The sequence below is a fragment of the Phaenicophaeus curvirostris genome, chromosome 6 (assembly GCF_032191515.1).
Source record: "Phaenicophaeus curvirostris isolate KB17595 chromosome 6, BPBGC_Pcur_1.0, whole genome shotgun sequence".
Lineage (NCBI taxonomy): Eukaryota > Metazoa > Chordata > Aves > Cuculiformes > Cuculidae > Phaenicophaeus > Phaenicophaeus curvirostris.
The window spans coordinates 21,636,601-21,662,404 of record NC_091397.1 but is presented as its reverse complement, the minus strand read 5'-3'; the positions used below and the strand labels follow the sequence as shown (position 1 = coordinate 21,662,404).

General features: G+C 37.0%; 1 protein-coding gene across 7 annotated transcripts in view; it reads left to right on the top strand.

The window, feature by feature from the left end:
• Window positions 1-25,804, top strand: part of LOC138721931 (macrophage mannose receptor 1-like) — a 31,688-nt gene that overhangs the window by 4,690 nt on the left and 1,194 nt on the right. For 5 of the 7 annotated variants that reach the window (XM_069859535.1, XM_069859534.1, XM_069859531.1 and 2 more), the window contains 26 exons: window positions 427-585; window positions 1,380-1,493; window positions 3,928-4,074; window positions 5,003-5,185; window positions 5,835-5,992; window positions 6,332-6,442; window positions 7,550-7,665; window positions 8,110-8,258; window positions 8,751-8,950; window positions 9,260-9,387; window positions 9,992-10,079; window positions 11,064-11,202; window positions 13,380-13,418; window positions 13,525-13,688; window positions 14,802-14,869; window positions 15,278-15,378; window positions 16,011-16,153; window positions 16,935-17,040; window positions 17,830-18,026; window positions 18,703-18,805; window positions 19,463-19,695; window positions 21,103-21,268; window positions 22,809-22,961; window positions 24,430-24,546; window positions 24,819-24,986; window positions 25,635-25,670. In XM_069859535.1, the coding sequence (XP_069715636.1) occupies window positions 427-585; window positions 1,380-1,493; window positions 3,928-4,074; window positions 5,003-5,185; window positions 5,835-5,992; window positions 6,332-6,442; window positions 7,550-7,665; window positions 8,110-8,258; window positions 8,751-8,950; window positions 9,260-9,387; window positions 9,992-10,079; window positions 11,064-11,202; window positions 13,380-13,418; window positions 13,525-13,688; window positions 14,802-14,869; window positions 15,278-15,378; window positions 16,011-16,153; window positions 16,935-17,040; window positions 17,830-18,026; window positions 18,703-18,805; window positions 19,463-19,695; window positions 21,103-21,268; window positions 22,809-22,961; window positions 24,430-24,546; window positions 24,819-24,986; window positions 25,635-25,670 (3,486 nt within the window). The remainder of the gene's footprint in view (window positions 1-426; window positions 586-1,379; window positions 1,494-3,927; window positions 4,075-5,002; window positions 5,186-5,834; window positions 5,993-6,331; window positions 6,443-7,549; window positions 7,666-8,109; window positions 8,259-8,750; window positions 8,951-9,259; window positions 9,388-9,991; window positions 10,080-11,063; window positions 11,203-13,379; window positions 13,419-13,524; window positions 13,689-14,801; window positions 14,870-15,277; window positions 15,379-16,010; window positions 16,154-16,934; window positions 17,041-17,829; window positions 18,027-18,702; window positions 18,806-19,462; window positions 19,696-21,102; window positions 21,269-22,808; window positions 22,962-24,429; window positions 24,547-24,818; window positions 24,987-25,634; window positions 25,671-25,804) is intronic. The other 2 variants (XM_069859532.1, XM_069859533.1) reach the window with 2 other exon arrangements.

The following is a 25,804-nucleotide window of genomic DNA, read 5'->3' as shown; positions in this document are numbered from 1 at the left end:
CCTCCTCTTCTCCAAGCTAAACACCCCCAGCTCACTCCTTGTAAGACTTGTTCTCCAGCCCCCTCACCAGCTTCATTGCTCTTCTCTGGACTCGCTCCAGAGCCTCAACATCATTCTTGTAGCAAGAGGCCAAGAACTGAACACAGTATTCAAAGTGTGGTCTCACCAGTGCCGAGTACAGCAATATCAGATTTGATAGGGGGAACTGAAAGTAAAGAAAGAAAGCATGTCTGCATATTTCAGTGGCAAACCCTCTTTAACTTAACTAAGAACAGGCTAATGGAGGAGTATAGGGTTTGGGATTCTGAGCCTTATTTGCTCCAGAATCTCATTTTACAAGTAAGCTTGCAGTTAAATTTTCTTATAACATTTTGTGTAAGATGTCTGTAACAAACTGCAGTATTAAATCTCCTTTCTTTCACACAGACAATGACAGATTTTGGAGTGCAGATCCTTTGACAGGAACCTACTACCAGATAAACTATCAGTCAGCTCTGACATGGCATCAAGCAAAGAAGAGCTGCCAGCAGCAGAATGCAGAATTATTGAGTGTCACAGAGATACATGAGCAAATGTATCTAAGAGGTGAACTAATAAGCAAGTCTCTGGAAAAGAGTGTCTAAGAATTTTTTGATGGATTGCAAATGTTTCAGTGTTTTAGTCACTTTAAAATGAATAACTGATGTAGTAGTACATGTACTGCCAGAGAAATAGCAGAGTTACTGTAAATAAAGCCTTTTATATGTAGAACCTTTATAAGTTGAGGAATTGCTGTTTGAAATTATTTCTATAATAATTATTATTTCAAAGGAAGTAAAGAATTTCCAGCTAATAAAGCAAAGTTGGCTCAAGCTCAGAAAACACCAAAAAGGGCCCAGAAAGGGACCTTACAAGAAGAAAAGTCATTATAGAAGGCAGTCATTGCACTACCTTTGTGTTAGGAAATCAGTATTCTTCCCATATACTTACTAAAATAGATTTTTTGAAATGCAAAACAAATTTTATACAAAGTGCTATTAAAAATCTAAAGACTTTCTGGATTTATGCACCAACTCTGTAGAACAAACTCCCTGTAGCAATTGCATCAAACTCAAGCAAACTTGAAACATAAGTATTAACAATAGAAATTCAGTTTTCAAATCTTATTGCTTGAGTATAACTGTAGGATAGAATTAAGATAAACTAGTATGCAGAATAGTCTTTTACCATTCTCTGCCCTTTAACTACAGAATAAATTCCGAGTTTATTACCACTAAACGTGGCTTCCATACTGAATCTAGAAATCATCAAGCAGATGTTTCTTATCTTCCTCTAACTATTGAAAATGCAGAGCATTTCCCTACAAATCTCATTAGAATTCAACTTTTTTTGTTGCCTAGATTTGATTGACAGCAAGAGATCCTCTCTCTGGATTGGACTTAACAGCCTGAATCTCAATAGTGGCTGGCAGTGGAGCGGTAACATTCCCTTCAGATACCTTAACTGGGCACCAGGTAGCTATCATTTTTTTTAACTGTTTTTGGAATGAATCTTTTCTCAAAGCATGATGAATGCATATTAATTACAGTTCTGTAGCACTCCCCATGAACACAAGGAAATTGTGTTCAGTTTCCTGGGAATTATCTTTTCCTCACTGTTGATCATAAGGAGTTTCAAGCGGAAGAGTTAACTAAACTCATCTCCTGTCAGAAGCAGATAAAGTGAAAAGCGCTATCTGAGCTGCAGCATACTAGGACTGCCTTCAAGTCTGTTCAAAACTCTGTGTCTCTTCAAATCTCACAAGGGTTATCAGCCCACCCCATCATGCAGGGACTCAGCTGTCAGTGAGCATTGGTCTTTCAAAGCCTTCTCCTTCACTTTTTATGCTTTTCCTCCTCTTCTCTTCTCTTCTCTTCTCTTCTCTTCTCTTCTCTTCTCTTCTCTTCTCTTCTCTTCTCTTCTCTTCTCTTCTCTTCTCTTCTCTTCTCTTCTCTTCTCTTCTCTTCTCTTCTCTTCTCTTCTCTTCTCTTCTCTTCTCTTCTCTTCTCTGTTCAAGAGAAAGTGTAGATACAGTTCACAGCATTCACAGTTTATCTCTCAAAGCTGCTTAATGATTATCATGGCAACAGCTGGCAGCAAATGCTGAATGTTTGCTTGCTGAATAAATGTACACAGATTCCACCTTTTGGCCTTCCTTAAGTCTCCAATGGTCTGCCTCTTCTTATCCAGCACAGAGGGTGAAGGGAAAGTCCAGAGATGCTGAGTATGGTGGAGGGTTTTCTAAACTAAGTTTGTTAAGCTGGTCAAATTCCTTAAGACTTGCAGAGGAAAAGAGAAGCTGGATCTCAGGCCCCCACCCTTGGAGTTCCTGTATCCCCATATGATGGCTGTTATTATGAGTTAATCTACACATTTCCAGTTTACTGCAAAATTATTATCAGTTGTATCTTTTTAGGGGAGGAAAAAAAAAAGTCATTTCAATGTAGGCCTCTGAGAAGGGAGAACACTGATTGTTCCCCAAGGACAGTAGTCCTGGAGAACCTCCTGGAGGGCTGGTTGCAGAGGCAATCAGAGTAGAGACACAGAATGAGTGGAAGAGCATGCGAAGAGGCTAGGCTTGCAGCAAGGAGCAAATCTGCAGCCAAGCTAATGAAGGGGCATGCAGAAAAGTCCATTCCAAAGGGTCTGAATGGAACTCTCTTGCTCCAGTGCACCATTGAAGGTTGCTGGACAGGAACTCAACACAGAAGACTCCCTTGCAAGCACGTTATGGATATGAGGAGATTAGTTTTCACATGTGATTTGGTGTGCCTCATCCAAAAAACGTGCTTTATATTTTATTTTAGGAATTCCACATTTTTATTTTTGTGCTCTACTAAACACAGCTCTAGAAACTAGAAGCCTTTCAACACACTCCCATAAAGAGGAAGCCTGCCCAGTTAGGCTTTGTCCAGTTTAGGTTCCTGTCACTCCCTACTTTGATTCCATGATTTTACTCAACTATCAGACAATATATCCCACAGATCTGTGACATTTAGCTTTTGTCTCGTTTTTTTAACAAATAATATCAGCTCAGTGATCTTGGTTTACCTTTAAAATGTAGAGAGAGAACTTTAATTTTCAGGTTTTAATATTTCTTTTTATTGTTAGCAGCTGATGGGTCTTAGCCTGAAGTATGCTGTTCTCTCTGCATACCTGTAAAATTCCTTGTCTGAATATAAACTACATTAAGATATTGCCTTACTGTGTTTCTGTCTAAAAATACTATCTCAGATTGTATCCCCTGATTTCATGAAAGTAACTGAGTGTTTTAGAGATCATTTCTTAGTCCTATTAGCATAATTTGGTCCTGACCACAAATTGCATATAATACTAGGTGTTTCATAAGCTGTGAAAATATAAACTCTGATTTCCCACTGCCTCTGTACAGCATTGCAACTGTAGCCATACCAGGTACCCCTTCAATGCCTGGACTTTTCAACCCAGCACTTACTCACTGAGCAACAACAAAATTTGTTCTATAACTGGTTCTGAGCTACATATTCCTCAGCAGATATATGGCTGACCTCTGCGTGCAGGCTGATTGAGCAAGTAGGGGAGCAAGGAAAGGACTTGCTACAGCTTTTCCATCAATGTGAGCACAAAATTTAGTGCCACTTCTGTGCAAGCCAACAGTTTTCACAGAATTTATGAGAATGTCTTATTTTTGAGACCACTATTCTGCAATCAAAAATGGTAGAAAGTGTGAATCATGCAGCAGAAATCTAAAGAAATGTTTTGATGGGCATTCGTAAATTACATTTCTTTCTTTCCAGTAGAAAGATAACTGTAGCAATGAAGTAATGGTTTTGATATTGACACAGGAGAAGTCTGGAAGTAAACTGTTCTTCCAGCTGCTGATATAAAACCTATGCTACATAAAAGTAATTTGGTTTTTATTCTATGAAGGAAGCCCTGAGCCTGAGCCTGAGAAACTCTGCGCAGTACTAAATCCCAGAAGAGATGCTAAATGGGAAAACCATCCTTGTGAGCTGAAACTTGGCTACATCTGTAAAAAGGAAAACTCTACAATGGATCCTTTCATTCTCCCACCAGGTATGTCAAGCAAATAAAAATCCTTTCATAACAACAGACTTGACAGGCTTTGTGCAATTAAAATGAAAAGTCATGGCTATTTAAAACAAAAAAATAAGCATTGTCACTTGGTTTTCTGCTTTGATGAGCAGCACAGAAAAAAGTATGCTGTTACTTCTTTGACCGAATATATTTAAATATTGGAAATGTTCCTGAAACCCAGAAACTACTCAAACATTTTTTATTTCATGTTATTATTCATGATTCTAGAGGCACTGATCTAAGCCATACACTGTCTCAAGAAAAAGTATCATCGACTGCATGGCTATGAAAATAAAGTTATAGATGACTCTCCCTTCCTGCAGTTCATTCTAATGGAAACACTGAGACTTATCACTGCCGTCTTGGGAAGACAGCACCAATAGGTTCAAACCACCTTCTCAGGGTGACTGCATTTATCCTCAAAAGAAAGCTAAAAAAGAACAAGTTAATTCAGATAACTTTTCTACTACACTTTTCTCTGATCTGTTTAATGAGATTTAGTATGGAAAGCAACATGTGCAGAGAAATACTTGTCCCACAGTAATAATGCCTTTCTGAAAAATGTAAAATATAATTGGCAGAGCATATTGTGTGAAAGCATTTTAAATGGAATTTTAAAATATTCTTCTGTCCAAAAGTGAATGTTTCCTACTAGTGAAGCACGGTTACCACTGGTTCAATTATTTTTTTCTTTTGTTTAAATGCAATATGTTTTCTGTAAAAATAGTGCACAACAGCAAACAGACTGAAATATTTTCATGTCTTAGAAATGAATAGAAGTACTGCTTATTTATAATCACTTCTTTTTCATTCTTATTATTTAATTAACTCTTTTCAAATGTAATTGCAATTATTCTAGACTTCAGATTGCACTGTTTAAAAACCTGAAATATCTGTTAATTTTGAGGGGATGGAGAACCTGTTAAATGTCCAGAAGGATGGTTGCCCTATGGAGATCACTGTTACATGATTCACAGAGACTCTAGGGAATGGAGAGAAGCCCTAATTTCCTGCAATAAGAGCAACGGCAATCTGGCCAGTATCCACAACCTCAAAGAGCATGGCTTCATACTGTCTCAGCTTGGCTATGGTGAGCATTTCTATAAAGTAGTATTTGGTACAGATGGATAATTGTATTATTAAAAATTTTGCAGGTTAAAAGAATTGTATGTGCTTGATATGAATATTTATAGGGAAGCCCAGAGACATATTCATTAAAAAGAAATCAAACACTAAAAAAACCACAAGAGGGATCATTGGTGCTTTCTTTTCATTATGCTTTTCATTCGTTTTTCACTGCATGAAATCACTTGAAGGAAATAACAGCTCTAGTTAGCAGTATTTGGGCTGATTATCTGCTTCAGACACCTTGTAGCTGTAGATACAGTAACAGACTTCTAATGATAAAGCTGAGAATTTCATTTCCTGCTGCTATCTCATTTTTCAACTTCTTGAAAAAATGATGTGAATTAGATATTAAAATAATGGCAGAGTCATACAGAATCATAGAATCATAGAATCATAGAATAACTAGGTTGGAAGAGACCCACCGGATCATCGAGTCCAACCATTCCCATCAATCACTAAACCATGCCCCTTAGCACCTCATCCACCCGTGCCTTAAACACCTCCAGGTGAATTTGTATTCCAGCATGGCAATCATAGCTCCTGTCCATAAAGTCTTGCTCCTGCAGACTGTTTCAGCTTGGATACTAACACAGGTGAATTTCTGTTCATAGAAGATGCAGATGAACTGTGGATTGGTCTGAATGATCTCAACACTCAAATGTACTTTGAGTGGAGTGATGGGACTCCTGTGACATATACCAAATGGTTGCGTGGAGAACCAACTCATTCAATCAACAGCCAAGAAGATTGCACCATTATGGCAGGAAAGGTAGAATCATTCCACATCTGTGGAGCACTATGCTGTTTGATTTTCCTTCTATTTCTAGGTTTCAACTTAGAAACAAATTATGGAATGCTATCTTTATTCACTCAGAAAGATTGTTGTTTCAAATTAAACCTAAAATTAAATTAGAGATAAGTAGATAACTGTTCATATTTGATTCTAAGTGTACATTATATGCCAAGCAAACCTTAACAGTCTGCCTCTTGTGACATTTAGATAGCTTAACACTGATGCAATATCTAAAAAAAATAATAAACCAATAGCATTTCTAAAGGAAACAGGTTCTTCCTCAGCATTTTTCACCTCTTCCTAAATTGCATCTAGGATGGATATTGGGCAGACAGTGCCTGTGATAGAAAGCTAGGTTACATCTGCAGAAGAGAGCCACTACAAGGAGTTTCTGGGACAGTATCTACTGATCCTGCCTGCCTGAAGGTAAGGAGAGGGCATAACTTAGCATAATCTGGCTAACAAAAGTCCATTGTTTTCACAAGCTGCACTTTACATTAAAACTATTCAGGATGATAATTTTCGTTACATTCCCTTATTTACAATAAATTTTTTTTTTTTTTTGGTCAGTGAGTCGGGCCCATCTTCTCTCAGAACTGCCTGTGAAAGAGGCTAAAGACATTAAATCAATTTTCTGCATATTTGTTATATTGTTATACAACCATCTGTGGTTATCTAAAACATAGTAGAGACTGGGAATCATTTCTGGACCATGTGACATGAAGCAAGATGATGAGTAATTTCACTGTTGAAGCCGAATCAAATCAATTAAATTGCTTTTATGCGTGAATTTGTTTTGAACAAGGTTTTGTACCCCACTGCTTTCTTTTTCCCCTTCTCTTTTTTTTCCTCTTTTTACTTTCCTATGTAGTACTATTCTATACTTAGCAACATTTCCCACAATCCCATATGGGGAACAAAGCTGAGATTCATTGCCCTGCTAGAACTAAGCAGCAGGTAAATACTAAACACAGATTCATTTACCTTTCTTGGATGCAGCATACAAATCTTGAGCTGGTGTAGAAGGGAAAAGTGGCTCTGAATTCAGCTGTAGTTTTGAGGATTTTGCTTTTCAATAGTTTTTATGCTCCCTTTTCAGTCAGGCTTTTCAGGTGAGCTGATGAGTTAAATCAACTAATTAGTCTAGTTACTTTTCTTTTTGCCTAGTTGTCATGTCAGACAACTTGAGTCAGTACCTCACTATAGCACAGGCTACTTTCTTTGGTTCTGAGCAAGGAAGTATTTTACTCATCTGTGTCTGAACACACTCCCCCTTCTGTCTATCATCTCTGACATTTTTACCAATTAAAATTAATCAGTTACTAATTGTCAGAAAAGGAGGACTCATACGCATTAAATCTCTTCTTTCTGGGTCTTCGCCAAGCTTAATTTTCATTAGTTCAGAGGAATTAAAATTAATATATTTATGTAATATGTTATATTAAAAATACATCGATTTGAGCATACACTGAAATTCATGCACTGTAACATAAGTTCTTTTTACTGCAAATATGTTCCAAATGTTCTTGACAGGGCTGGGAAAGACATGGTTTTTACTGCTACCTTGTTGGTCATTCCTCTGTAACATTTTCAGAAGCAAAGAAAGCCTGTGAAAGGAGCAGTGGCTATTTAACAAGTGTAGGAGACAGGTATGAAAAGAGTTTTAAAACTGTAAATGTGATGGAATAATCTTGGAATTTTATAAAACAGTTGAGAATTTTTTTGGAAAAAAAGATATGAAATGAGAAAACTTGAATATTCTGTTTCTAGAGGAAAAAAAATCAATAGATTCAGTAGGTATTTTCTTTTTTTTTTACTAAATATATTTTGCACACTCATATTCTCTGGTACTTTACTTTGGAAAAACAGACCACAGTTGCTTGTGTTCTATAAGGAACAGTTTTTCAGTATAGCATGGCTTCATCTGCAATTGCAGCTAGTCCATCTGCTATCCAGTTAAGAAACATATTTCCTCTTAAAAGGAAACCTAATGAAAATTCCATTCATTCTAGTCTCATGCAGTTTAGGATGCTGAGAAACGTCACATTAAGAGAAAACTAGCTTTAATCCCCATCTGACTGTTTCCATTTCAGATATGAGCAAGCCTACCTAACCAGCCTTGTTGGTCTGAGCTCTGAGAAGTACTTTTGGATTGGACTCTCAGATATGGAAGAGCAAGGGATGTTCAAGTGGGCAAATGGTGAAAGTGTTCTATACACAAACTGGAATGCAGCAATGCCTGGTACTCTGCCATCAGACTAAATTTGTACTTCTAAGGAACTTTCTATGCTGTAAATCTAAACTGTTTCCCACCTTTGCTAAAACACATCCATGGTGACACATAGAAATACACAGCCTTTGAAATAGAAGTCTCTGACATGAGCTGCCATGAAAATATTTTCCAGCTCCTCATTGGTTACAGAAGTAAAATCAAACTGAGCAGAAATGATGAAATCTTTTCATGGCTGGGTGACAGCCTGCCAATTCTTTGCAGTGATTGGCAAAGGAAAGAGGCAGGCAAGGGGTTCATTGTGCACTTGTAAAACTTTTCAAAGGGGAGGGAAGATAATGAAGGGCTCTGCTCACTGGATTTCCTCTTTTACAAAGCTCCTCCTTTAAGCAGACACTACACTTAATATTTCAAACAGTCTTTCGTAAATGAGTCACATGAGCCGAAAAAAATGTCAGCGAAACCATGTTAAAACACATTTACATTTCCTATATCTTTTAAAAGGGAATGAGGCTGGTTGTGTTGCTGTAAGGACAGGAAAAGCAGCTGGACTGTGGGATGTTCAGAACTGTGATGTAAAGGCAAAATTTGTCTGCAAAAAACAAGCGGAAAAAATCACTCTTCCACTTACTCCTAAAACCATTTCTGATTCCAAATGTCCCTTGGGTTGGAATACAAGCAATAGCACCAATTCTTGCTTCAGAGTAAGTATTAATTTTCCCAATAATCTTACTATGAAACAGAGGAGCATCAAACAGAGAGCATGTAATCTTTGGAGAATGGCAATTATTGCACAAATGTAGTAATTTCTCACAAAAGAATTCATAGAAATCATTGCATTTATCACTCTAAGAGCAATTTGTAAGGTTATCCAGGTAGCATACTTTCCATATCATATAAGGAAAAATCCATATTATATATGATAATTGCAATGGAATGTCTTCATATTTTGCCAGTAAATTTATTTTTAACATTCTGTAAACATAGAGTTCTATCTTAAAATTTATCTATAGGTTTTTGTGAGAGAAGAAAACCAAAAGAAATCATGGTTTGAAGCCCGAGATTTCTGCAGAGAAACAGGAGGAGACCTGGCTGCCATTAGAAGTGCAGAAGAGGAAACATTGATAGAAAGCTTAATAAGGTAAGCAAGAAAATATCTAATAATTAATTTTTTTGTAACAACACTTTATATAGGAATAGATAAAAATATTATTTAGTTGCTCCTGACATACTTATTTGAAAGTCATAAGAGAAGGAACTGACTATATCTTTCGCATGGGTACCGTTTTCAAAGACACTTTTGTGGTTCCTAAAATTTCTAATCATCCACACATCTTTTAAATTAAAAAAAATGCTAATCCCACAACCAAATAATCTGAATGCTTCTCCTTCAGGCTAATTTCTAAGTTTGTTTGCTGAACCCTTTTGAAACTAACTGTTGACTTCCAGCAAACCTGAACATGTTATTTCTCAAAGAATACTGTAATCACAACAATAAAGAAAAACAACTGTCTGTGTTTTCAACACAGCAACATGCAAAGTAGAAAATTTTATGACATGAACTTCATTTACTTGCTGTTGAGAGTTTGCTGACCAACAGGATTTTGTTCTTGTAAAAATTTCTAACTTTTTTTAGTCTTCAGTAGGTGTAAGTCTTATTGTCACACGTAACTTGCAAAATTTAACAGAGCTAACCATATACCTCCTCTTCTTCCACTACATGTTTTTTTCTTTTTACACCCTAGAAAAACCTCCTCTGCATCTGAGACTTTCTGGATAGGTTTGCAGTGTTTGGATCCTGATAATGGGCTTTCCTGGAGTGATGGATCCCCTGTAAGTGTTGGACCTTGCCAGTTTCTTTCTTTTCTGACATTTTTTTGCTGTTGAAGCTGTTTCTGTGACTCATGGGGATGAAAACTGTATAAAAATTCCCAAAAATGTCTACCTTGTCACTGCATAACTTTAAATCATTATTCTTCATACCAGTTCGGAAAAGAAAAAGGCCAGTAAACCCTGATGTTATACCATCACAACAGTGGTAAGATGAAGTACCATTACAGCTGCAAAGATGATTACCTAAGTGGCAAATATATGCGAAAGGTCTACCCTGATTTTTTTAGTTTCTGGCGGTATCTTGCCACATTCCTTTCCCCTGCTATTGATTTATAACCTCAATTGATTCACACTTTCATAGGACTGCTGGAGTCTGTTAAATGCCATGTAATCACAGAACCCTTCTTTTTTTCTTCCAGAATTAGTATATTGCTTCAATAGCCCACACAGGCTGCACAATCAGAGGAGAAAAGGAAGGAGCATCCCTTACTAGGACAGGCTGAGAGAGTTGGGCTTGTTTAGCCTAGACAAGAGAATGCTCCAGCGAGATCTTACAAAAGTCTTCCACTACTTAAAATGGACCTACAGGAAAGATGGGAAGAAGCTCTTTAACAGGGACTGTAGTGATAGGATGGTGGGTAATGGTTTTAAGCCAAAAGAGTGTAGATTTAGATTAGATATTAGGAAGAAATTTTTTACAAACAGGGTGGTGAGGCATTGGAACAGGCTGCCCAGAGAAGCTGTGGATGCCCCATCCCTGGAGGTTTTCAAAGCCAAGTTGGTTGAGGCTTTGAGCAACCTGATTTAGTGGAAGGTGTCCCTGACCATGACAGGCGGATTGGAACTGGGTAATCTTTAAGGTCCCTTCCAGCCCAAATCATTCTATGATTCTGTGATTCCCTTCCAGATTACAAATTCTTCCCATATGTAATAAGAATACAAAGAATAATAAGGATAAAAAACAAAGTTGTGTTTCTTCTGTAGGTGAATTATAAGAAAAATACATATTTTTATAATGATGCATTTGAATATTGTGGAGCAATCAGAGAAGAAGAGCCTTCCATGTCCTGGACTAATGTGCACTGTGAATACAGTCATAACTGGATTTGTGAAATAAAGGAAGGTAGGTTACTTTTTACTCTAAATTCTCATTAAGAAGAAATTAAGGATGAATCTATCAAAAAAGAAATTCTGCAAATTATATGCTAGTACAAACCTCAGTTGATTTCAAAGGAATTTTGCATAATGAAAAATAGGTCAAGGCATAAAACTAATTTCACAATATGTTTCAGCTGTTAAGATTTTTTTGCTTTATTTGAAAAAAAATTATTATGTGATAAGCTTTATTCAAATTATAATTGTTTATGTAATTATAGAATCACAGAAAACAAGATGAAAGCAACCTCAAAGGCTTATCTGGTAAAACCCACTGCTCCCAAAAGCAGATTTTTGCCAAAACAAAAGCTTTGATTGACATGAAACTGTATGTTTCTTGGAACTTTTACTTGTAGAGAAGTTCTAGGTTAGGGGCTAGGAAGATTGAAAGGGAGAAAGAGAGGTTGGCAGTTTTCAAAAAAAGACTATTTTATATCTTTGTATCCTTTGTAAGGTGGAACTTCACTTGTCTGCTCAGGTATAGCTTGACTACTACACAAGAACACACTAATCACCTACTCTAGCTTAAATTAGACTAAGAGCATATTAGAATCATTCTCTTTGCAAGATGACATGTAAAGAAAATCCTGTAACAACAGGCTTGCCGTAGTGAAGAGATCATAGAATCATTGAAGCACAGAAGCATAGAATCACTAGGTTGGAAAAAGCCTTTGAAATCATAGAGTCTAACCATTCCTATCTGCCACTAAACCATGCCCCTGAGCACCCCATCTACACATCTTTTAAATAGCTCCAGGGATGGTGACTCAATCATCTCCCTGGGCAGCCTCTGCCAGTGCCCGATGACCCTTTCTGTGAAAAGTTTTTTCCTGATACCCAGTACGAACCTTCCCTGGTGCAGCTTGAGGCCATTTCCCCTTGTCCTATCACCTGTCACTTGGGAGAATAGACCAACACCCACCTCGCTACAAACTCCTTTCAGACAGTTGTAGGCAGTGATAAGGTCCCCCCTCAGCCTTCTTTTTTCTAGGCTAACTTACTAAAGGTACATTCAATCCACTCATACAGATCATTGCTAAAGATACTAAACACAACTGGACCCAGCACTAAGTCCGGGGGAACACCACTTGTGAATGGCCTCCAGATGGATTTAATTCCATTTACCATGACTCTCTGGGGCCAGCCATCCACCCAGTTCTTAACCCAGCAGACGTTATTCTTGTTCAGGGCACTGGCAGCCAGTTTCTCAAGCAGAATACTGTGAGAAATGGTGTCAAAGGCTTTACTTAAGTCCATGTATACTATACCCACAGCCTTTCCCTCATCCATTAAGTGGGTAATCTTGTCATAGAAGGAGATCAGGTTGGTTTGGCAGGACCTGCCTTTTATAAACACATGTTGACTGGGCCTGATCACCTGGTTGTCTCGCGTGTGCTGTATGATAGCAGTCAAGATGACCTGCTCCATGACCTTTCCCAGCACTGAGGTTAGACTGACAGGCCTGTACTTCCCTGGATTCACCCTCCTACTCTTCTTGTAGATGGGTGTCACATTTGCCAATCTCCAATCAAGAGGAGCTTCCCCAGTCAGCCAGGACTGCTGGTAGATGATGGAAAGAGGTTTGGTGAGCACCTCTACCAGCTCCCTTACTAGCCTTGGGTGGATTCTCAGAATTTTCAAATGTGATTCTTCACAAAACAGTTTCACAGAAAAAAAAGTTTCATCAACAAATGAATACAAATAAACTTTAAAATATTTTGAAGGCAAAATTTGTTTAGTATTTGAACTTTTTATTCAGATACAAGACAACATCCATAAGGGATCTCTTATTACTACGCAAAGTCTACCAGTATTGAACTAAAGTATTTTCACTCTTTAGTTTACCTACGGAAACAAATATTCAGATAAGCTTCAGTCACCTAATGTAGGCAACATTCAGGATGTGCAAGATGCACCTACCAAAAATCAACCAACACAGAAATTCAGGACTGAAATACACCTGTTACTCCTTGAAAATCCATTTTTGCTCTGCATGAAAGATACTCTATAAATATATTTTGCGTTGAATATGTAAAATAAGGAATGTGATAGACATTAAGTTCATTTACACCAATTAAACACTTGTACTGGTTCAACATTTTGGAACTATTTCGCATTTCCATTTGTTCTACCATTTCATTACAGGGATACCCTTGAAACCGGAACCTCTGGGGACTTCTACCAGTAAGCTTCTGTTTACTTACCCTTATCTAAATGGTGGTATCATATAAGAATACTAGCTTTGGGTAAGCACTGTGAAGAATACAGAGATTCCTCTTCTGTGTTGCAGCATACGAAGTCACAGAAGATGGCTGGATTATAAAAGGGGACAAACAATATTTTTTTAGCACAGAAAAGACCTCTATGGAGAAAGCCAGAACACTCTGCAAAAGCAGTCATGGAGATCTTGCTACAATTGACAATAATAGTGAAAGAAAATTTTTGTGGAAACATGTAAGAGGAGACTTGACTATGTTATGGCCTATATACCCTGCTGCAGGTGCTTGTGAAGTGCAGGATAATGTGCTTGTTGTATAATGTTACCACATTTTATTAGCAGTAGATTTAAAAAATGAAAAAAAATATTTCTTCTACAGAACAGAGCTTCTGTTTAAGAAAGTAAACACAAAAGAGTTTACCATTTCCTAGGGTGGGTATATTCTTGCTTATTTTAATGTAAACAGAGTTTTGCCCGTGATTGAAGAAGTAGCAATGAACAGGAAGATCAGGTGTATAGTGAGAAAATTGTCCTTTTGATAGAATGGCTACCTCTCATCTGAATAACTTATTCTAGAATACAGTGCTCTATGTAGGTGTGACGCTACTGCCAATACAGATATATGGTCACATACCACATCATTCTGCTGAACAAGACAAGATTTCAAAGAAAGACTTAGCCTGGTCCAGGTCAGGGATTGAAGAACTAGGACCTTAATGAATTAATTTTCCTGCTATATGTATCAAAACCGTTCAAGTCTTTCAAGGGCATTGCCTACATGTACCCTGAGATGGTGCTGAAGGGCACATGTCAAAGTTGTTCAGGGTCATGCTAACAATTTAATAGCATGGATGCTGCCTCAAACCTCTGCCATAATCCTGTTTGGTTTACCTATGCCAAAGTGGCTACACAACCTTCTTTCTGTTTCACACTGTTATGTGCTTGCTTTTCTTATGTGGGAAAGGATATAAAAGGAGGAAAAGACAGACAGTTTCAGACACAGGCATTATATGGCTACTTAAGAATAGAAAAGTGCCAAAAAAAATTATACTAATTTTTCTCTCAGTAATTCCTTGTTTCTTTTCAAATTGAGAACACAGATTTGAAAGTTTTGAACATAACAGTAATGCAGCTAAAGCTGATGAAGTAGCAATAATGGTAATTAAGCAGAAGTATGTGTTGAATGGTGTTTACTTCAACAGGGGTCATCTCTGGTGGCTACACATGATCATTTATAACACATGTATTCATCTATTTGCTTCTATAGGACAAAAAATTACACCTTTTCATACTAGATAACTACTAAATATTAGAAAGCACTAATTAAAAGCACATTTTTTTGTGTTTAGATCTTGAAAAATGGCAAATTGGAGTCATATCTCATAGGATTAATTCAGGATGCTGATCAACAGTTTAGGTAGGTAAACAAGCTATATCAAGATTAGTAAAAAGCAATGTAGAAGTTTTATCTTGCCAGAGTTCCTTCTGCAGGGACCACTGCAAGGTAGGTAAATGCAGATTCAAAGAAAAATCTACCTTAACATACTAAAAATATTTTTTAAAAAAGTAAAGCTGAATCTGTCTGTAAATAGTTCCCATTAGGATTAAAACAGCTTAGATAATGAAAACCCTGTGTCCCAAGACAAAGAACAAAACCCTCCTTATATTTAAGAGACATTATCTGTGTATTCATAGCATCTATATTCACTATAAAATGCCACTTAAAATAATTTCCTTACAATGTAGCTAAACTAAGGGAATATACATATGTTCCACGAAAATTCTCTGCGCAACTGCTACTGTTTCATTGTTGTGTTTTATTCAGTTGGATGGATGGAAGCCCAGTGCACTATGCAGCTTGGGCACAGCATGAGCCCAACTTTGCAAATGCTGAAGAAAATTGTGTGGTCTTAAACAAAAATGATGGTGAGTTACACAACCTTTTCTTAAAAAAGTGTTTAGCGGGTACTGATCTTCCCATTTGCTAAAAATACCTTGGACTTTAATCCATTCCTTCCCAGCAGCTTGGGGAAAAATGTATAAGTATAATCATTACATCTGAGGTTTCTTCAGGATCAGTATTAGCCACAACACTGGAATATAAGAAATGGATTTTAACGGGGAATGCAGGGACAATTTAATCAATGACTATTCAGCTGCACAAACAATATCTTCTATTCAAATCAAAAGCAACTTCATCTTTCAAAAAATAATTAGACAAGAGTTAGCAAAGGAATAGAACATATAACAGTTTAATATTTTATGGTGTTTTCACTGGTAAAGTATTATTTTACACTTCCATGTGTCAGTGCAAAAAAGCCATTCAGGTAGATTCTACTCAAGAGGTAATGGAGTTGCCGTATCAGCCATCTAATATAGCCACTGCTCCCACAGTCCTTCTGTAAGCAGTGATGATGGGAGTTAGAGTTGGGCTGAAGTATGTTATATCACATTCCCAGGCAGATTGCTTTCAAACCTACAAGCATGGAAGCCAGTACAATTTCCCACACTTTCGTTCTTATTCAGTGTTTGATTATCTATGTTCAAATTAATTTCAGGTTTGTGGAATGATGTCAGTTGTGGTTTTTCAAATGGCTATATCTGTGAGAGGCACAGAAGTTTTATAAATGCAACACTTCCTTCAGTGGCACCTTCACCTCCTGGAGGATGTCCTGAAGATTGGCTTTTATTTAAAAATCAGGTATGATAACATCCACCTAAGCAGAACGGTATCGGTCCTTGGGAAGGTACGTAAAGCTATACAAGAAGCCTTTTGTCTCTCGGATATCTTTTGACAGTGATTATGCAAAGTTCCATTAAAACTTTATCTTGCATTAAACATGCTATTCAAGATAATTTTCTGCCAGTGCTACTGGCATGCCACACAACAGGGGTGACCTGTAGACATGGAGAGGGCACACTAAGCACACCCATAATTACCAAATCACTTTAGGGGGAGTGTGTATTGGTAATATGATGAGTATACAGTTTTTAAGAAACCTTGAGTCACATATTTCCATTAATAAAAGAGTTGTAAAATGAAAAAGGCTGAATACACACATGACAGCACGCTGACCAAGGCGCAAGGTCAAAAATGTTTTTCAGAAAGTTCAGGTAATTCCACATGAAACCGTGGGCTGGATTTTTTTTATAGAGACACCACTGTGTCTTTTATTAGCGACGGTGTACAGCTTCGCAAAATCTCTGAGTTAGTTAACACATTAGATTCTCATCAGAGTCCTACTGTGGTTTATAAGTGCTTGATTTCTTTTTTGTGACAGTCTCAGTCTTTCACAGAAAGAAACTGAGAAAATTTAAAATTTAGTAACAGTTTTGAGTTGGTTCCAGAGCTGAGTCTCTGTTAACTTAGGAAAATTATTGTGTGGGTCTGAGTTAGGCTAAGTTCTATTTAAACTACTTTAATTCAAACTGAAATTCCTTTTGCTGTCACTCATTAACAGTCTATACTCATTTTCCCCTAGTGTTACAAATTTTTTGGCTCTTCCTATGAAACATGGAGTTCTGCAAGAAGAACTTGTATAAGCCTTGGAGGAAACCTGGCAAGCATACATAATGAACAAGTACAAGGTACAGCAGCAGCCCTTTAGGTGACAGAAAGCATTTACTCTGTATACAGTGTTCATTTCCTGCAAAGAAAAACATGGCAAAAAGAGACAGCATGTAAATGTATGTATTTTATGGTATGTATACTCAACATGGGTTATATGGCTATGGCACAAAACGTTTTTGGAAGAAGGCAAACCATTGGCCTAGAGCATGGCAGTGACGCTACGGGTTGCTTCCTCCTGTTTACCACAAGCTGCTTTAAATTATTTATAGGGTATGAATTAGCATAAAATAACAAATCCAGGACTGCCATTTGTAGTTTAAGACACAGAGAATGAAAAGGACTCCATGCTCTGTTTCTGCCAGAAACAGAAAGGGATATATTGCTACACATCACTGAAATGACTGCCTAGATTCTGCAATTTAATTGAGCAGCAGATTGTCAAAGAAAGGCGCATTTTCATCTTGCCTATGTCCCCAGGCTTCCAGGAACAAATTTCCATCAGTCACTCACCTCATCTTCAGTGTTGAAATAAGTGAACTCATTAGATAACATGGTGGTCAGGCAGGTTTAATATATCTTTCCTCTTTCTTATCTCGCTTCATAGTTTCAAATAGACTGTTTGAGACTTTCCACAGGCAAACACTTAACATAACCTTGAAATAATAAACTTGGGTAAATTTCTGATGAAGTGCTAATTAAAATGTATTTATAGGACTTCAGGAAACAAAATATGTAAGGATTTGTTTATGAAATGATGTCTTGATTGATGACATGTTCACCTTCCTTTCTATTGGCTTTTTTTTCAGCTTTTCTCACTTACCATTTGAAGGATGTTTCAAGCGATCCCTGGATTGGCTTGAATGATATACTCAATGAACTCAACTTTGTTTGGACTGACGGAAGTGCTGTCTCCTATACAAACTGGGCTCCAGATACCCCAAAACTTATGGAGCCTGTTTTGTTTGACAGTCTTCACCCAGAAGATGGCCACAATCGGCTACAGGTAAATGCCACGTAGCATTTGCCATCAAGTTAAACCTGAGGTGCATTTCAAGTAAACAGTACGCTTTGCTACAGACATTACCTCAGCCTTCTCCCCAAGTTGTTCATCTACCTTTATGTTGGCATTAGCAATAAAATGTTTCAATGTTTGTGTGTTCTGTCTACCTCAGAGCACAAAACTGACATTGCTACAGTTTTGCCGATTTTTTTACTTGGTAAAATTGCAGCAATGGGCAGATTAGATAAAGATTGAGTAGACTGAATAAAGTTTTCCTTTTCATAGTAGTTTGCTGCTCATTTTGGAGAAAATGTATATGCAACACTAAATTTTAGAAAATAACACAGAAGTATTTTCACTTTTAGCAAGTTAAGTCATGTTTGAAAGGGAAGGAGAAGAGGACTTTCAAGTAAGTCTCCTCGAAAATAACCAAATAAACAAGCAGGCTGAGCTGAAGATTACAAGGATTTACAAGACAATACCAAGGTGGAGATGGTCACCACAGAGAAGGCCAGAAAGGACAGAAAAGGATAAAAGGAAGATGTTTCTAGAGTCATAATACAAACCCTAAAATTTCAAATTCAAAATAAAAAGGAGCAAAACTACTCAGGGCTTTACATTACTTTGTTTTATAACTTCTAATATCAATGTACTCATATTCTTTCCTTTACTCCAACAGTTTGATTGTGTTTCTCTGCAGAGAGGTCATGCTGATGACCCAGGAAAATGGGACGATAAGCCGTGTTATGAATACAGAGGGTATATATGCCAGAAGAATAGCAGTGAGTTCTGTATAGTTAATGTTAAAATGTATACCACAAGGATTAAAGTAACTTTATGTTTAACATGCTTTAGATCAGTTATCTTTTTTTTTAAATAAAGGATCTGTAAAACCTAACAGCCTATCTTGCATCCCAGTGTTACTTAGTAATCTTTTGGAACAGCGAATAAGAAATTCAATATCAGAATATAGGAAAGCAAAATTATCTTATTTTAAAAAATGTAATAAAATAGCTAAACCCCACAAATATTTTAATTACATAAGTTCACAGTGATCTTTATATTATCTGCTAAGTTTTACATTTATCCAAATAAATCTGATAGTCACAAGGCTGCTAAGCTGCAAAGAGTATTTTGAAAAGATGCAGGGCAGATGTGTTACTTTTGTCTGATGAGGTGAATTCACCTCTGCAATATAAGATACTATGAATTTTCTGATTCAAGATTCCCAGAAGATGAAAATGTATTTCTTTCATACAGAAAGGTCACTTGTTTGGAAGTGACCTGTTACTTATAAACCACCATTGAAACAGTGTTTTAATCCCTTGGCAATGTTCTACTAGGTTTGTAAACACTGAAGATGTTTTTTGTCACTCAAATCAAACATGTGACCTCCAGATTTAACTGTTCTTGGGTTGTTCTTTTCCTTATTACTACAGATCCTGAACTCTTTAAGTCATCAGCAACAGTGCTGGACTTGGCTTTTGACCATTCCAGTGGCATTAGCTACTCTGTCATGCATTCCAAAATGAATTGGGAAGAAGCACAGAAAAACTGCAATAACAATGCCTCAGAACTTGCCAGCATTTTAGACCCATTTAGCCAGGCACTGTTGTACTTACTTGCACAGGAATATGGAGAGCCTCTGTGGATTGGTCTTAACAGCAACGCGGTAAGAACACATACATTACATGTTGGTAGTCAAGCTGACATGGGGCTTGATCTTACTGCATGCTCTGACCTTGAGACCTATCAGAATTTCTGCCACTGTACTGCTGAAAGCAGCATGTTGCTTCAGTATGCTACCCATTTACACTGGAATTCTTCAAATAAGACTCATACAGTGGAGATTTTAATGAACTAAGAACTCTAAGGTGCTTGAGCACAAGGAAATGCTCCTACAAATCAGTATATAACAACAGTGTGTGTTCATTGGAGTAATTGAAAGGGTCAGAAATATAAACTGTAAAATCTCACACGTTTATTTTAATCTAAAAGATAATCAAGGAACAACAGGCGTCCTGCCCCCTGCCATGTGTTTATGCACCTCAGTGATCAGTGACACGATGTCTCAGGCTGTGCCTCTGAGACCTGTGAAGGAACAGGCTTTACACGTGTGTTTATGCTCTCACATTCTACTAGAACAATCTTCTTTATGACAGCAGTAGTAAAATACCGTTGTGGACACAAACAGGGAAAAAATTAGTTAAAGGAAACTGGAGGCTACATGACCTCCAGACATATTTAGACTGAACATTAGGAAGAAATTCTTGATGAGGGTGGTGAGCCAGTGGTGCAGGTTGCCAAGGGTAGTTGTGGATGCTCCCTCCCTGGAAGTGTTCAGGACGAGTCTGGATGGAGCCTTGGGTGGCCTGATCTAGTGAGAGGTGTCCCTGCCCATGGCTGGGGGGTTGGAACAAGATGATCTTTAAGGTCCCTTCCAACCCAAACCATTCCATGATTCTATTATATTGACCAATGGATGCATCTTTTTAACTGGAAAATACAATTACTGTAATTACGTCTATTGAGAAGTTAGAACATTATAGAAAAAAAAATCCTTTCTGTTTGTGATATGCCTACATCAGTAGTATGACAGGGGAGGGTGAACATTTGGATAGTAGGTGTGTTTTGACATGCTGCACTCTTCCCCATGAATCATGGTCATCATAACTACAACCTAATAAGCACTGCTTATTAAGAACACTCCCACCTACACTTCCATTTTCCCTGCAGGCCTTTGGGTACTCATAGCAACATCATGTTTTATCTGACTCCTAGTCTCATGCCTTATCCTGTGTCCCCTTTCTTTTTTCCCTTCCATTTCCCAGTGCTTGTAAAATGATCTGAATTAATAATAGATACTTCAGGGGGTGGGGCAGAAGAAGATATTAGGCATTCATATTTGTATGTAACAGATACAATACATCTTCCTGCAGTTAGAATTTAAAAGCACAAAAATTTGACATTAGTAAGCATACAATTCCCTGCTGGTTACATGAGAGTCCTTTGAGGGTACTGTATAGTAGCTATGTCACTCTCTGCAACCTTGAAATTACCATACAGTTTTTGCTTCCAGACCAATGGCAAGTATCAGTGGATTGACAGATGGAGATTAGTTTACAGCAAGTGGTCCAGTGGAGAACCAAAACAGACATTAGCATGTGTCTACCTAGACACTGATGGCACCTGGAAGACAGCTTCTTGCAAGGAAAAACTCTCTTCTGTTTGTAAAAAATCAGATGGTAAGCAATTGAATATATATGTTTTAACTAGAGGATGTGGAGATTTGTCAGCTGTGCCACTGGAAATATACTTGTTTTATACACAAGTATACAGGAAGACACGAGCAGCTAGTAGCTTTCAATATTGACATGAATTTTTCCCCGAAGTGAATAAATTAATTACAATAATTACCAAAAGCCTCAGAAACAAAGGACTGCACATTCACTAATTTCTTAACTATTTATTCTAACAGGAAAATCCATTAGCTTCCAGTGACATCTGTTTTGAGTAGACATCAGATTTAATTCAGTATCCAGTTTGGGGCACCAAAGTTTGAAAAGACTCTCAATCAACTCCAGGTTTCAGAACTAGGAAACAAGAATTGAAAAGAAAGATTATAACTGGAGTTGAAACAAAAAAAAAAAAAAAACCCAGAAGACTAAGAGAAATCAGATTATCAACTTTAACCATTGAAAATGAGCCTTGAATAAAATGGAATTAAATTCTTCACTATGTCTGACATGAGGTGGAAAAGGAACAATAGACTTAAATATAGCAAGGAAAACATTTTAATTTTATAAGTACGGAAGCCTTTAGTAAATAATACGGACAGGTCAGGGAATCTCCATCAGTACAGGTTGATAAGAACAGACAGGTCAAACATCTTAGAAATTATATATCAACTTCATGTCACCTGTGAGCACAAGGATGAAGCAAATAACCGTTTGAGGAGCCTTCCAAGCACAAACTTCTATTGTTTCTACGGAAATTAGTACAGACATGACTTCACAATACAGCTAAATCTTCTTGGATTTGTTAAGATGATCTTGAACCACTAGAAAATCTAAAATTACAGGCCAAATTGCATTCTAAGGACTTCTAATTTGACAAAAATCCTCAGATTTTATATATAATATCTCTTTCCACCTTAATATTCAAAAAATCTAATTTGAGTGCTGAATGTTCCTTAATAGGGGAAGAAATACACTGTAGAAGACTCACAGGAAGAAAATGTAATTTGGCAGAACATTTAATTTTCATTCCATCTGCATTTATATTCTCATCCAAAATCTTCCTGTTAATCAATCACTATCGAATTTATTCATGATGGAATTTTACAAAAAGTCCTGCAAGTACATTTAGTTATACCAACATTTTCACTCACAGTCACACTTTCTGCTATAAGGTTTTGATCCTGTCAAAAAATGAGATTTAAGTGTCAGAATATATTTTAAAAATATCAGTTTTAAATAACTAGGGAGGTATTTGTGACAGAAAACCAGTTGGATATTTTATTGACAATAGTCATTACAAATATCATCATTAGACAGAATCTATACTTCTTATAGGCTAGTGTGTCTTCCTAAACATCTTGATAAATAAACATGAAGTATCCTTTCAAACACAAAATCAAAGTCATATTTCAGGTCTTTTTAGAATACGCTTAATTTCTTCTGTGATGGCAAACCAAATACAGCCTGTTTAGTTTTACCTTACTGGTATAATGGGAAATATAAATTTTATAAAATATGTGGTTCCAACTATCTGATCTCTTATCAGTGATGGCTCCTACTGAGCCCCCACAACTTCCTGGAAAATGTCCTGAATCAAAAGGACACAAATCTTGGATACCTTTCCATGGTCACTGCTATTACTTTGAGGCCTCAAGGAAAAGAAGTTGGTCTCAAGCTCATCAGGAATGTGCCCGACTAGGTGAGTATTGTGTTTCAGAAAGACTGAAGATGTTATCAATTACATGAAATAATGGGTAATGTTGCTAAGGAAAATCCGAAATTACTTTAAAACTTCAAACAATGTTATTTAGCTTGCTTTTCTGAGAAAATTAGGTTCATGCCTTTTCACAATAAAACTAAACTTTGTCAGAGAGAGAGGCATCATTGACATCTCAGTTACCAGGTGAAATACAGATATCTCAAAAATATGATGTTCCTACTAGTTTTATGGAAATCAGTAATCCAACAGGAAAATAAACAGTCCCACTAAGACACAGACTGCAGGGCCAGCTTCTCCTTCCCCAAACAAGAGAACCCCCACACAGTGTAAATTAGGAAGTACAAATTCACAGAAAAGTTGCCTTTGTTAGTTCCAGGGTGCAGTTTATTAACTGGCTGTCACTGGCTGGACAACAAAAAAGAGTCATTTAGCTTTCATGAACTTGTAAAATATAACCAGCCATGTAGTTTCTGCTCTGACCAGCCCCTACTATTGTCTATGATCTGGGGAGAGGGAAAAGCACCTTTTATTTCTAATTTCTCCTAACTGTTCAATGAGAATGGCTGTGACACAGCATATATTTCAGTGAACACATATTTCAGTGAAATATTCACTCAGAATAGGAAACATCCTACACAGCAGCACCATATGTGTGACTGAAAGTACAAGGATTTCTAGCAGCACTTCCTCATATGTATGAATACACCAACCTATGACTAAGTAAACAGAAAAAGTAGCTTCTCGAAGGCATTTCACTTTACAGCTGTGTGACAACTGAATACCTAAAATGGTTCTGTAGAAAGATAAATCAGATAATTACTAGAAAAAGTAAACATCACACTAATAACCAGAATGAAAGGTTGCATTTGGACAATAGCCCATGTTCTGAATTCCTACACTTTGGCCTACATTTACCCACTGACCAGGTCAGGAAGGTGGTAATTTCCTGATGACACAGATGTGTTTATTTCAAGTGCCAAAGCATGAGATCTATTCTGGACTGCAACATCCAGCTGCCTATACATCCCTTCTACCCTTGCAGAACTTAGGTTAAGGTAGTGCCAAAAATGACACCCGGCCACTGCTGGGTGACAAAGCTACAGAAGCAACACACACAGTGCGACTACAGCATACGTACCACTTTCAGCCTACCTGCACCAGAGTTTGGGGTGTGGTTGGACCTGTCCAAAAGCACCATAAGAGAGCAGATTTTCTTCCCTAAAAGGCTTCAACCAAAGGCTGAAGAAAAACCCATGTCTTTGTGTTGACTTGTACCCAGATCACACTCATGCTCAAAATACAGTATACAAATACAATAACCATAACAAGACTAGTGAATGCTGTGTGCAAGTATCAGTGTCTTTTATATCTCTTTTCATATCTTTTGTTTATTGGCTAATGCTGCAAGTAAACAAGACTTTGTGATGTGTTCATTAATACTTTTCAGCTGCTAATTTGGTATCAGTAGGAGACTATACTGAAGCAAACTTTCTGTCAGACACCATTAAGATACTCCACGGAAAGTCACCGAACTTTTGGATAGGGTTAAAGAAAAATAACAGAGGTAATCTCTTCAATATTTAATCATACATTATAATGTCATACAAAATGATGATACATTATATTAAAAAGAAAGTGATTTTGTATTCTTGAAAGTGTACGTATACATCAAATACACAGGGCTTATTTCAAAGCATGCTCAGTTATTCTTAGGAGTGTAACTGAAACATTTTAAGTACATATTAATGTTATAGTTTTTTGTTTTCCCCTATCACACACCGGTCAACCTGTCTAAAATATTGTATTTTAAACATATATTCTGATTTTAAACATTAGAACAGTGGGAATGGACAGATAAATCTGCCATGGATTTTGTCAACTGGCAGATAAGTGAGCCTTCAAACAATAGGCATAAGAAGTGTGGAGAAGTATGTGCATTGTCTGGCTACTGGAACACCAACGTCTGTTCTTTCAAAAAAGGATATATCTGTAAAAAACAAAAAAGTAAGTAGTATTTCTAATATCTTAAGGTTAATAATACCTGATAATGTATTTACATTGTAGAATGTAAAACATTTAAGGGATTTAAGAGATTATAGGTTTACGTGCAAAAGCAATAGACCTTGATGGCAGGATTTGTCTGCCTAAATATTGAGGAGCCCCACAGCCTCCTCAGAATGCTGCATCTCCCCTAAGTCCTTGAAAATTACCATCAGCCTTATGCAGCCATCATGCAAAGTTCATACCCCCACGTTTAGGCAAAACAATGGTCAAATACCACTCCCTGGTAACAAAAATGCATCTTCCAGTAGAGTTTGCCCTCTAATTAAGGAACCTTTGGGCAGTTTAGTTTCTTAGAAATAAACATAACTGAAAACAGTTCTAGAAATAACAGAAATCTGACTCCAATTTCATATCTTGTTGGCTATGTCCATTGAAGAGATTAGATGCTCTTGGAGTGAAAGTCAAGTCATCCTTCAAGAGGCTGATACATCCTTAGTTCCATCTCTCTGGGAGAACAGTTGTCACTAGCAAGTGGATTTAGGGTGAACTCTCAGGCGCAACTCGATTTAGAAAGTTTAAAAAAAATTTTTTTTTTCTCAATTAAAAAAAAAAGCACTCAGAATAAACATTTTCTTTTCCTACCAAAAGCTCTTGAAAACACAGAGATTTCACCAGGAAATACAGGTAAGCATACCTCCTTTTAAGTGCAATTATAAGGAGATGGCCATATACATCAAGAATACAATTATTATGTTAATTTTAATTTTGAGACTATTTTTAAGAGTCTGTAAATTTCTCCTGTATATAGATAAAGGAAA